Genomic DNA, 13,897 nt, shown 5'->3' with positions numbered 1-13,897 from the left:
CGAAAGTTGCCTAACCTGTTTTGCCTGAGCAGGCTATTGTATGAACGATCCAAATTGAACCTCACACCACCAGACCGGTTTAATGAAGGATTTTGTTGTTTTATAAGAATCGCCTCTTTTACCCCCCTTTCAAACCATCTATGTTCTTTCGCTAAGATTTTAACCTCATTGTCGTCAAATGAGTGGTTAGTAGCTTTTAGGTGCAAATGTACTGCCGATTGAGGCCCACTAGTATTATCCCTGCGATGTTGATAAAGTCTTTTTTTGAGAATTTGTTGAGTCTCCCCAATGTACTGCTCTTTACAATTTTCATTCTTACAATGTATGGAATAAACTACATTACTTTGTTTTTCATTTGGTAGCCTATCTTTTGGATGCACTAATTTTTGCCTTAACGTGTTTATCGGTTTGAAATAAGTAGGAATTTTATGTTGCCAAAGGACTCTTTGTAATTTTTCAGAAACTCCTGCAATGTACGGTACTGCTACTCCTCTCCTTTTAGAATCTTGAGAATTATTGGTTTCGTTCGCTATTCTTTCTTTCTGACATTTGTTGAATGACCACTGAGGGTACCCACAGTTAGTGAGTGCTCTCCTGATATGTTTTGACTCCTTTTCTCTACCTTCAGTGCTAGTTGGTATTAGTTTAGCCCTATGCTGGAGGGTTCTGATAACTCCTAGTTTATGTTGTAAAGGGTGGTTAGAGTCAAAAAGTAAGTATTGGTCAGTGTGCGTAGCCTTCCTAAAGACTTCTGTATTTAGCGCTCTGTCCTCTTTTATAATTACTTTACAATCCAAGAAGGCTAGTTGGTTCTCTTGAATGTCCTCACGAGTAAATTTAATGTTGAAGTCTACAGAGTTGAGATGATCTGTGAAGGATTGAATTTCTTGTTTCTTAATTATGACAAAAGTATCGTCCACATATCTAAACCAGTGTCTAGGTTTTGTCCCTGGGAAGGATGTGAGGGCCTGTTTCTCCATCTCTTCCATGTAAAGATTAGCCACTATGGGTGAAACTGGTGAGCCCATAGCACAACCATGGATTTGTTTATAAAATTTTTCCCGAAATTGAAAATACGTAGTATTAAGGCAGATTTCTAATAATTGGCAGATGTGATCCGGTTTCAGTTTGGTTCTTTCATGCAGAGAAACATCCGCCAGCAGCCTCGTCCTCACCACTGAGACTGCTGCTGGGGTTGGGACAGATGTAAAGAGAGAAGTCACATCGTATGATGCCAAAGTTTCCTCAGGTTCCAATATGAGGTCTTTGATCCTCTCTACAAACCCTGTGGTGTTCTCTACGTGGTATTCTGTGTTACCAACCAACGGAGCTAAAATAGTTTTTAAATATTTGGCTACATTGTATGTAGAGGAGTCAATGCTACAAACAATGGGTCGGAGGGGGAACCCTTCTTTATGTATTTTTGGCAGGCCATAGATACATGGCGTGGCCTCTCCCGGGTATAATCTAAAATACATCTGTTTATCTATATGTTTTCCTTTCTCTAGCTTTTGGAGACAGTCAATCATTTCTTTCTTGTATCTATTGGAAGGGTCCCTTTTTAGTTGCTCATACGTGTTAGAATCACTGATTAACCTATTTATTTTGTCTTCATAATCCAATGTGTTGAGCAGCACTGTGCATCTGCCCTTGTCTGCTGGCAAAATAGTAATATTTTTGTCTTTTTGTAGAGTAGTTAACGCCTTTCTCTCTTCTAATGTTATGTTGGACGGAGGAAGTTTGGCACTACTGAGAAGAGCTGATATTTTAATGCGTAGATCATCTGCCTCTGCATACGAAAGTTTGTTATTTTTAATAGCCGATTCAGTAGCTGTGATATAATCTATTGTAGGTATAGTTTTAGGAGTCACTGCGAAATTTAAACCTTTGGTAAGTACTGCCTTTTCTGTCTCTGAGAGATCTCTGTCTGACAAATTTTTGATCCAATTCTCCCTTGCAAACTGTTCATACCTAATTTTACGCGTGTTTACCAGTAGCTGAGATTGTTTCAGTAAAAGTAATTTTTGAAATTTACCCTTTTGTCTCTCTTTGGTTTTGCTGTGGTGCCTCATATAACCGGATTTAGTAAATTCACACACTTCCTGATAGATTTTGTGGGTAAGATTAGTTTGTAATCGCAGATAATAAGTTTCTATTTCTGACTGTTTGTTTTTTATCTCTATGTTAAGTCTCCTAATTCGCAAATTTAGAATTTTCCTAGTATAATTTTGTTGCATTTTGTCGGCTAAGTATCCGGGTTCCAGGGGTGCTTGCTTCAAGCATTTAGGAATTAACCGGCTCTGTCTACATCTAAGATTGAATCTGAGGTGGTTCTTTAAATCAGCTAATTTAAAGGTGGCCTTTTCTAAGTTACGTACCAGCAGAAGGATGTCTCTCCCAAAGTTGGCAGCAATACGTCTGTGTAAGCTCTCAGTCGTACAGGAGTGGTCCATCGATGAGAAGGTTTCTTCAGCCGTCATCTGTACAAAAGTGAAGGTTTCGGACGTTTCGCCTCCTATCCAAGAGACTTCGTCAGCGAACTAAAGTCTGACTGGTCGTATCGGCCCCATTTATATATCCCTAATGTCCAGACCTAGTGGTGCCGGACACAGCTATGATGGGTCCCTACTCTCAGGTTGGGGGGGGCGCGGGACCCCCCCCTGTGGCCCCACTGATTGTTCCTACATTCCTGACTAACGATTGGCCTATTACCCCCACTCCCCCCGGTATCACCTCATCAGCATAACGACCCTCATCAGCATTGCGAAAGTTGCCTAACCTGTTTTGCCTGAGCAGGCTATTGTATGAACGATCCAAATTGAACCTCACACCACCAGACCGGTTTAATGAAGGATTTTGTTGTTTTATAAGAATCGCCTCTTTTACCCCCCTTTCAAACCATCTATGTTCTTTCGCTGAGATTTTAACCTCATTGTCGTCAAATGAGTGGTTAGTAGCTTTTAGGTGCAAATGTACTGCCGATTGAGGCCCACTAGTATTATCCCTGCGATGTTGATAAAGTCTTTTTTTGAGAATTTGTTGAGTCTCCCCAATGTACTGCTCTTTACAATTTTCATTCTTACAATGTATGGAATAAACTACATTACTTTGTTTTTCATTTGGTAGCCTATCTTTTGGATGCACTAATTTTTGCCTTAACGTGTTTATCGGTTTGAAATAAGTAGGAATTTTATGTTGCCAAAGGACTCTTTGTAATTTTTCAGAAACTCCTGCAATGTACGGTACTGCTACTCCTCTCCTTTTAGAATCTTGAGAATTATTGGTTTCGTTCGCTATTCTTTCTTTCTGACATTTGTTGAATGACCACTGAGGGTACCCACAGTTAGTGAGTGCTCTCCTGATATGTTTTGACTCCTTTTCTCTACCTTCAGTGCTAGTTGGTATTAGTTTAGCCCTATGCTGGAGGGTTCTGATAACTCCTAGTTTATGTTGTAAAGGGTGGTTAGAGTCAAAAAGTAAGTATTGGTCAGTGTGCGTAGCCTTCCTAAAGACTTCTGTATTTAGCGCTCTGTCCTCTTTTATAATTACTTTACAATCCAAGAAGGCTAGTTGGTTCTCTTGAATGTCCTCACGAGTAAATTTAATGTTGAAGTCTACAGAGTTGAGATGATCTGTGAAGGATTGAATTTCTTGTTTCTTAATTATGACAAAAGTATCGTCCACATATCTAAACCAGTGTCTAGGTTTTGTCCCTGGGAAGGATGTGAGGGCCTGTTTCTCCATCTCTTCCATGTAAAGATTAGCCACTATGGGTGAAACTGGTGAGCCCATAGCACAACCATGGATTTGTTTATAAAATTTTTCCCGAAATTGAAAATACGTAGTATTAAGGCAGATTTCTAATAATTGGCAGATGTGATCCGGTTTCAGTTTGGTTCTTTCATGCAGAGAAACATCCGCCAGCAGCCTCGTCCTCACCACTGAGACTGCTGCTGGGGTTGGGACAGATGTAAAGAGAGAAGTCACATCGTATGATGCCAAAGTTTCCTCAGGTTCCAATATGAGGTCTTTGATCCTCTCTACAAACCCTGTGGTGTTCTCTACGTGGTATTCTGTGTTACCAACCAACGGAGCTAAAATAGTTTTTAAATATTTGGCTACATTGTATGTAGAGGAGTCAATGCTACAAACAATGGGTCGGAGGGGGAACCCTTCTTTATGTATTTTTGGCAGGCCATAGATACATGGCGTGGCCTCTCCCGGGTATAATCTAAAATACATCTGTTTATCTATATGTTTTCCTTTCTCTAGCTTTTGGAGACAGTCAATCATTTCTTTCTTGTATCTATTGGAAGGGTCCCTTTTTAGTTGCTCATACGTGTTAGAATCACTGATTAACCTATTTATTTTGTCTTCATAATCCAATGTGTTGAGCAGCACTGTGCATCTGCCCTTGTCTGCTGGCAAAATAGTAATATTTTTGTCTTTTTGTAGAGTAGTTAACGCCTTTCTCTCTTCTAATGTTATGTTGGACGGAGGAAGTTTGGCACTACTGAGAAGAGCTGATATTTTAATGCGTAGATCATCTGCCTCTGCATACGAAAGTTTGTTATTTTTAATAGCCGATTCAGTAGCTGTGATACCATTGTTTGTAGCATTGACTCCTCTACATACAATGTAGCCAAATATTTAAAAACTATTTTAGCTCCGTTGGTTGGTAACACAGAATACCACGTAGAGAACACCACAGGGTTTGTAGAGAGGATCAAAGACCTCATATTGGAACCTGAGGAAACTTTGGCATCATACGATGTGACTTCTCTCTTTACATCTGTCCCAACCCCAGCAGCAGTCTCAGTGGTGAGGACGAGGCTGCTGGCGGATGTTTCTCTGCATGAAAGAACCAAACTGAAACCGGATCACATCTGCCAATTATTAGAAATCTGCCTTAATACTACGTATTTTCAATTTCGGGAAAAATTTTATAAACAAATCCATGGTTGTGCTATGGGCTCACCAGTTTCACCCATAGTGGCTAATCTTTACATGGAAGAGATGGAGAAACAGGCCCTCACATCCTTCCCAGGGACAAAACCTAGACACTGGTTTAGATATGTGGACGATACTTTTGTCATAATTAAGAAACAAGAAATTCAATCCTTCACAGATCATCTCAACTCTGTAGACTTCAACATTAAATTTACTCGTGAGGACATTCAAGAGAACCAACTAGCCTTCTTGGATTGTAAAGTAATTATAAAAGAGGACAGAGCGCTAAATACAGAAGTCTTTAGGAAGGCTACGCACACTGACCAATACTTACTTTTTGACTCTAACCACCCTTTACAACATAAACTAGGAGTTATCAGAACCCTCCAGCATAGGGCTAAACTAATACCAACTAGCACTGAAGGTAGAGAAAAGGAGTCAAAACATATCAGGAGAGCACTCACTAACTGTGGGTACCCTCAGTGGTCATTCAACAAATGTCAGAAAGAAAGAATAGCGAACGAAACCAATAATTCTCAAGATTCTAAAAGGAGAGGAGTAGCAGTACCGTACATTGCAGGAGTTTCTGAAAAATTACAAAGAGTCCTTTGGCAACATAAAATTCCTACTTATTTCAAACCGATAAACACGTTAAGGCAAAAATTAGTGCATCCAAAAGATAGGCTACCAAATGAAAAACAAAGTAATGTAGTTTATTCCATACATTGTAAGAATGAAAATTGTAAAGAGCAGTACATTGGGGAGACTCAACAAATTCTCAAAAAAAGACTTTATCAACATCGCAGGGATAATACTAGTGGGCCTCAATCGGCAGTACATTTGCACCTAAAAGCTACTAACCACTCATTTGACGACAATGAGGTTAAAATCTTAGCGAAAGAACATAGATGGTTTGAAAGGGGGGTAAAAGAGGCGATTCTTATAAAACAACAAAATCCTTCATTAAACCGGTCTGGTGGTGTGAGGTTCAATTTGGATCGTTCATACAATAGCCTGCTCAGGCAAAACAGGTTAGGCAACTTTCGCAATGCTGATGAGGGTCGTTATGCTGATGAGGTGATACCGGGGGGAGTGGGGGTAATAGGCCAATCGTTAGTCAGGAATGTAGGAACAATCAGTGGGGCCACAGGGGGGGGTCCCGCGCCCCCCCCAACCTGAGAGTAGGGACCCATCATAGCTGTGTCCGGCACCACTAGGTCTGGACATTAGGGATATATAAATGGGGCCGATACGACCAGTCAGACTTTAGTTCGCTGACGAAGTCTCTTGGATAGGAGGCGAAACGTCCGAAACCTTCACTTTTGTACAGATGACGGCTGAAGAAACCTTCTCATCGATGGACCACTCCTGTACGACTGAGAGCTTACACAGACGTATTGCTGCCAACTTTGGGAGAGACATCCTTCTGCTGGTACGTAACTTAGAAAAGGCCACCTTTAAATTAGCTGATTTAAAGAACCACCTCAGATTCAATCTTAGATGTAGACAGAGCCGGTTAATTCCTAAATGCTTGAAGCAAGCACCCCTGGAACCCGGATACTTAGCCGACAAAATGCAACAAAATTATACTAGGAAAATTCTAAATTTGCGAATTAGGAGACTTAACATAGAGATAAAAAACAAACAGTCAGAAATAGAAACTTATTATCTGCGATTACAAACTAATCTTACCCACAAAATCTATCAGGAAGTGTGTGAATTTACTAAATCCGGTTATATGAGGCACCACAGCAAAACCAAAGAGAGACAAAAGGGTAAATTTCAAAAATTACTTTTACTGAAACAATCTCAGCTACTGGTAAACACGCGTAAAATTAGGTATGAACAGTTTGCAAGGGAGAATTGGATCAAAAATTTGTCAGACAGAGATCTCTCAGAGACAGAAAAGGCAGTACTTACCAAAGGTTTAAATTTCGCAGTGACTCCTAAAACTATACCTACAATAGATTAGTATTACTACTACTGAATCGGCTATTAAAAATAACAAACTTTCGTATGCAGAGGCAGATGATCTACGCATTAAAATATCAGCTCTTCTCAGTAGTGCCAAACTTCCTCCGTCCAACATAACATTAGAAGAGAGAAAGGCGTTAACTACTCTACAAAAAGACAAAAATATTACTATTTTGCCAGCAGACAAGGGCAGATGCACAGTGCTGCTCAACACATTGGATTATGAAGACAAAATAAATAGGTTAATCAGTGATTCTAACACGTATGAGCAACTAAAAAGGGACCCTTCCAATAGATACAAGAAAGAAATGATTGACTGTCTCCAAAAGCTAGAGAAAGGAAAACATATAGATAAACAGATGTATTTTAGATTATACCCGGGAGAGGCCACGCCATGTATCTATGGCCTGCCAAAAATACATAAAGAAGGGTTCCCCCTCCGACCCATTGTTTGTAGCATTGACTCCTCTACATACAATGTAGCCAAATATTTAAAAACTATTTTAGCTCCGTTGGTTGGTAACACAGAATACCACGTAGAGAACACCACAGGGTTTGTAGAGAGGATCAAAGACCTCATATTGGAACCTGAGGAAACTTTGGCATCATACGATGTGACTTCTCTCTTTACATCTGTCCCAACCCCAGCAGCAGTCTCAGTGGTGAGGACGAGGCTGCTGGCGGATGTTTCTCTGCATGAAAGAACCAAACTGAAACCGGATCACATCTGCCAATTATTAGAAATCTGCCTTAATACTACGTATTTTCAATTTCGGGAAAAATTTTATAAACAAATCCATGGTTGTGCTATGGGCTCACCAGTTTCACCCATAGTGGCTAATCTTTACATGGAAGAGATGGAGAAACAGGCCCTCACATCCTTCCCAGGGACAAAACCTAGACACTGGTTTAGATATGTGGACGATACTTTTGTCATAATTAAGAAACAAGAAATTCAATCCTTCACAGATCATCTCAACTCTGTAGACTTCAACATTAAATTTACTCGTGAGGACATTCAAGAGAACCAACTAGCCTTCTTGGATTGTAAAGTAATTATAAAAGAGGACAGAGCGCTAAATACAGAAGTCTTTAGGAAGGCTACGCACACTGACCAATACTTACTTTTTGACTCTAACCACCCTTTACAACATAAACTAGGAGTTATCAGAACCCTCCAGCATAGGGCTAAACTAATACCAACTAGCACTGAAGGTAGAGAAAAGGAGTCAAAACATATCAGGAGAGCACTCACTAACTGTGGGTACCCTCAGTGGTCATTCAACAAATGTCAGAAAGAAAGAATAGCGAACGAAACCAATAATTCTCAAGATTCTAAAAGGAGAGGAGTAGCAGTACCGTACATTGCAGGAGTTTCTGAAAAATTACAAAGAGTCCTTTGGCAACATAAAATTCCTACTTATTTCAAACCGATAAACACGTTAAGGCAAAAATTAGTGCATCCAAAAGATAGGCTACCAAATGAAAAACAAAGTAATGTAGTTTATTCCATACATTGTAAGAATGAAAATTGTAAAGAGCAGTACATTGGGGAGACTCAACAAATTCTCAAAAAAAGACTTTATCAACATCGCAGGGATAATACTAGTGGGCCTCAATCGGCAGTACATTTGCACCTAAAAGCTACTAACCACTCATTTGACGACAATGAGGTTAAAATCTTAGCGAAAGAACATAGATGGTTTGAAAGGGGGGTAAAAGAGGCGATTCTTATAAAACAACAAAATCCTTCATTAAACCGGTCTGGTGGTGTGAGGTTCAATTTGGATCGTTCATACAATAGCCTGCTCAGGCAAAACAGGTTAGGCAACTTTCGCAATGCTGATGAGGGTCGTTATGCTGATGAGGTGATACCGGGGGGAGTGGGGGTAATAGGCCAATCGTTAGTCAGGAATGTAGGAACAATCAGTGGGGCCACAGGGGGGGGTCCCGCGCCCCCCCCAACCTGAGAGTAGGGACCCATCATAGCTGTGTCCGGCACCACTAGGTCTGGACATTAGGGATATATAAATGGGGCCGATACGACCAGTCAGACTTTAGTTCGCTGACGAAGTCTCTTGGATAGGAGGCGAAACGTCCGAAACCTTCACTTTTGTACAGATGACGGCTGAAGAAACCTTCTCATCGATGGACCACTCCTGTACGACTGAGAGCTTACACAGACGTATTGCTGCCAACTTTGGGAGAGACATCCTTCTGCTGGTACGTAACTTAGAAAAGGCCACCTTTAAATTAGCTGATTTAAAGAACCACCTCAGATTCAATCTTAGATGTAGACAGAGCCGGTTAATTCCTAAATGCTTGAAGCAAGCACCCCTGGAACCCGGATACTTAGCCGACAAAATGCAACAAAATTATACTAGGAAAATTCTAAATTTGCGAATTAGGAGACTTAACATAGAGATAAAAAACAAACAGTCAGAAATAGAAACTTATTATCTGCGATTACAAACTAATCTTACCCACAAAATCTATCAGGAAGTGTGTGAATTTACTAAATCCGGTTATATGAGGCACCACAGCAAAACCAAAGAGAGACAAAAGGGTAAATTTCAAAAATTACTTTTACTGAAACAATCTCAGCTACTGGTAAACACGCGTAAAATTAGGTATGAACAGTTTGCAAGGGAGAATTGGATCAAAAATTTGTCAGACAGAGATCTCTCAGAGACAGAAAAGGCAGTACTTACCAAAGGTTTAAATTTCGCAGTGACTCCTAAAACTATACCTACAATAGATTATATCACAGCTACTGAATCGGCTATTAAAAATAACAAACTTTCGTATGCAGAGGCAGATGATCTACGCATTAAAATATCAGCTCTTCTCAGTAGTGCCAAACTTCCTCCGTCCAACATAACATTAGAAGAGAGAAAGGCGTTAACTACTCTACAAAAAGACAAAAATATTACTATTTTGCCAGCAGACAAGGGCAGATGCACAGTGCTGCTCAACACATTGGATTATGAAGACAAAATAAATAGGTTAATCAGTGATTCTAACACGTATGAGCAACTAAAAAGGGACCCTTCCAATAGATACAAGAAAGAAATGATTGACTGTCTCCAAAAGCTAGAGAAAGGAAAACATATAGATAAACAGATGTATTTTAGATTATACCCGGGAGAGGCCACGCCATGTATCTATGGCCTGCCAAAAATACATAAAGAAGGGTTCCCCCTCCGACCCATTGTTTGTAGCATTGACTCCTCTACATACAATGTAGCCAAATATTTAAAAACTATTTTAGCTCCGTTGGTTGGTAACACAGAATACCACGTAGAGAACACCACAGGGTTTGTAGAGAGGATCAAAGACCTCATATTGGAACCTGAGGAAACTTTGGCATCATACGATGTGACTTCTCTCTTTACATCTGTCCCAACCCCAGCAGCAGTCTCAGTGGTGAGGACGAGGCTGCTGGCGGATGTTTCTCTGCATGAAAGAACCAAACTGAAACCGGATCACATCTGCCAATTATTAGAAATCTGCCTTAATACTACGTATTTTCAATTTCGGGAAAAATTTTATAAACAAATCCATGGTTGTGCTATGGGCTCACCAGTTTCACCCATAGTGGCTAATCTTTACATGGAAGAGATGGAGAAACAGGCCCTCACATCCTTCCCAGGGACAAAACCTAGACACTGGTTTAGATATGTGGACGATACTTTTGTCATAATTAAGAAACAAGAAATTCAATCCTTCACAGATCATCTCAACTCTGTAGACTTCAACATTAAATTTACTCGTGAGGACATTCAAGAGAACCAACTAGCCTTCTTGGATTGTAAAGTAATTATAAAAGAGGACAGAGCGCTAAATACAGAAGTCTTTAGGAAGGCTACGCACACTGACCAATACTTACTTTTTGACTCTAACCACCCTTTACAACATAAACTAGGAGTTATCAGAACCCTCCAGCATAGGGCTAAACTAATACCAACTAGCACTGAAGGTAGAGAAAAGGAGTCAAAACATATCAGGAGAGCACTCACTAACTGTGGGTACCCTCAGTGGTCATTCAACAAATGTCAGAAAGAAAGAATAGCGAACGAAACCAATAATTCTCAAGATTCTAAAAGGAGAGGAGTAGCAGTACCGTACATTGCAGGAGTTTCTGAAAAATTACAAAGAGTCCTTTGGCAACATAAAATTCCTACTTATTTCAAACCGATAAACACGTTAAGGCAAAAATTAGTGCATCCAAAAGATAGGCTACCAAATGAAAAACAAAGTAATGTAGTTTATTCCATACATTGTAAGAATGAAAATTGTAAAGAGCAGTACATTGGGGAGACTCAACAAATTCTCAAAAAAAGACTTTATCAACATCGCAGGGATAATACTAGTGGGCCTCAATCGGCAGTACATTTGCACCTAAAAGCTACTAACCACTCATTTGACGACAATGAGGTTAAAATCTTAGCGAAAGAACATAGATGGTTTGAAAGGGGGGTAAAAGAGGCGATTCTTATAAAACAACAAAATCCTTCATTAAACCGGTCTGGTGGTGTGAGGTTCAATTTGGATCGTTCATTTAGGCAACTTTCGCAATGCTGATGAGGGTCGTTATGCTGATGAGGTGATACCGGGGGGAGTGGGGGTAATAGGCCAATCGTTAGTCAGGAATGTAGGAACAATCAGTGGGGCCACAGGGGGGGGTCCCGCGCCCCCCCCAACCTGAGAGTAGGGACCCATCATAGCTGTGTCCGGCACCACTAGGTCTGGACATTAGGGATATATAAATGGGGCCGATACGACCAGTCAGACTTTAGTTCGCTGACGAAGTCTCTTGGATAGGAGGCGAAACGTCCGAAACCTTCACTTTTGTACAGATGACGGCTGAAGAAACCTTCTCATCGATGGACCACTCCTGTACGACTGAGAGCTTACACAGACGTACTACTATTATTAGTATTACTACTACTGTTATTATTACTACTACTGTTATTATTACTACTACTATTACTATTATTATTATTATTATTAAAAAGTGAAGATAGCTTTGGGCCGGAAACAAACACGGCCACAGATTGAGGCGTCACAAGTTTTTTGCAGTTTACCTGGTTAATGACATAGACGCCGTAGTCCAGCTGCTGGCGCTGCAGGATGGGGTGCAAGTAGTAGAGCCAGAACTTGAGGTGCTCGTCCCGCTTGCGGAAGGGGATGACGATGGCGACCTTCTGCAGCGCTACGCAGTCTTTGGGCTTGTAGCGGCCGCCCGGCCTCACTTCAGGATTGGCCTCCCTGACCGCGTCCAGGCTCACCGGAACGCTGAACCCCACCCGCAGAGGACCCACTGCAACGAAGGACGGCGTCAGTGCCTCATCGCCAAACAGGATTGAAAACAGGCGAGAGAATTTTAAAAAAATTCTAAAGGGGAAAATCTTCGATATCCCTGGACCAAATCAACACTGGGGGAAACTACAGCACCATCTGAGGTTTTATTTTGAAATATTGGGCCTCTGAAAAGTGACATCTGACCTCTTTCCTGACTCCAATGCATGTGAACATATTGGTATTGTTTGTCAATTTTTAAAAAGTTCTAAATCTGAAATATTTCGATATCCCTGGATCAAATCAACATGGGGAAAACTACAGCAACTAAGCTATCCAACCAGACCACTCTGATACAGATCTGATGTCTTATTTTGGAATAAAAGGCCTCTGGAAATTGAATACAAATTGATATTGTTCGTCATTTTTTAAGAACTTCTAAATCAGAAAATATTCAATATGCCTGGACCAACTCAACGCTGGGGAAAACTACAGCAACTAAGCTATCCAAGCAGACCACTCTGATACAGATTTTATGTTTTATTTTGGAACAAAAGGCCTCTGAAAATTGAAAACATATTGATATTGTTCGGCATTGTTTAAAAACTTCTGAATCGGAAAATACTCGATATCCCTGAACCAAATTCACACTGGGGGAAACTACAGCACCCCAAGCTATAAAACCAGACCACTCTGATACAGATCTGATTTTTTATTTTGGAATAGAAAGCCTCTGAAAAGAGACATCTGAACTCTTTCCTTTGCTCTAGTTTCCCCCAGTGTTGATTTGCTCCAGGGATATCGAATATTTTCCGATTTAGAGGTTTTTAAACATCGACGAACAAGATCGATATGGTTTCACTTTTCAGAGGCCTTCTATTCCACAATAGGAGGCTGGCTTGACCGCAGTTCAATTTCACAGCAGACGCGCCGTGAGAGGGCGGTGGGTGGGAGGCCAAGTCAAACGACAAAGGTCAAGTGGTAGTTTTCATGAGACGTGTCTGACCGAGCAGGGGTGAAGTTTGTGGACATGTCTTGGAGCTTTTGTCGTCTTGAGCACGCGCGGCGTTTGTGGGTTCCGGGGCTCGTCCGGTGGCGGCGCTCCCGGGACGAGTCTGCTGGTGTTGGATGAAGGCGAAGCGGATGTCCAGAGAGCGCACGTAAAAGAAGACGGTCACGGAGATGTGCAGGAAGCAGAGCAGAACCACGAGCTTGCACGTCCGGTGAAGGAAGTTAAAGTTGACCGAGGGCTCGGCAGAGGCCATCGTGAGCGCACTCTCACTTTTCGCTTGTCTCGACCCTGCGCTAGCTGCTCTCGCGGTCCTCCATCACTATCGTGGAAGTGACAACGCGAGCCAAAAGACGAACCGAGACCAGCGACTGACGTAACGTCAGCAAATCCGGTGCTGTCACACTTGGCTGTCGCCACGTTAGCTTTAGCCCCAGGAGCTTCCAGGACCCGCGTTCACCAAAAAAGGCGCTTTGCGGCACGCGCTCCTGCAAAACCAAATGCCAAAACGGCCCAGTGGAATCTCGCGCTGACGTCACCGGTCCAAAGCGGCTGAACGGGACCCGCGGCGACGAAACGAACTGGGTGGTAACTTTCAAGCAGTTCCGAAAGTCCACAAAACTTCAACATGTGCAAAGTTGGGGGACTGCACAGCTGAGCTTC

The 13,897-nt window shown here is 41.5% G+C and overlaps 1 protein-coding gene across 1 annotated transcript in view; it reads right to left on the bottom strand.

The window, feature by feature from the left end:
- b4galt1l (DP-Gal:betaGlcNAc beta 1,4- galactosyltransferase, polypeptide 1, like) overlaps positions 1-13,897 on the bottom strand; it is a 26,020-nt gene extending 12,123 nt beyond the window's left edge. Inside the window, exons 1-2 of the mRNA XM_088991014.1 lie at positions 13,232-13,897; positions 12,012-12,247 (exon numbers count right to left, since the gene is read on the bottom strand). Coding sequence (XP_088847140.1) covers positions 12,012-12,247; positions 13,232-13,490 — 495 coding nt within the window. The 5' untranslated portion in view covers positions 13,491-13,897. The remainder of the gene's footprint in view (positions 1-12,011; positions 12,248-13,231) is intronic.

The sequence above is a fragment of the Hippocampus bargibanti genome, linkage group LG02, assembly GCF_051943395.1.
Source record: "Hippocampus bargibanti isolate YZ-2025 linkage group LG02, ASM5194339v1, whole genome shotgun sequence".
Taxonomy (NCBI): Eukaryota; Metazoa; Chordata; class Actinopteri; order Syngnathiformes; family Syngnathidae; genus Hippocampus; species Hippocampus bargibanti.
The sequence above is the reverse complement of the archived record's forward strand: the minus strand, read 5'-3'. Positions and strand labels throughout refer to the sequence as shown.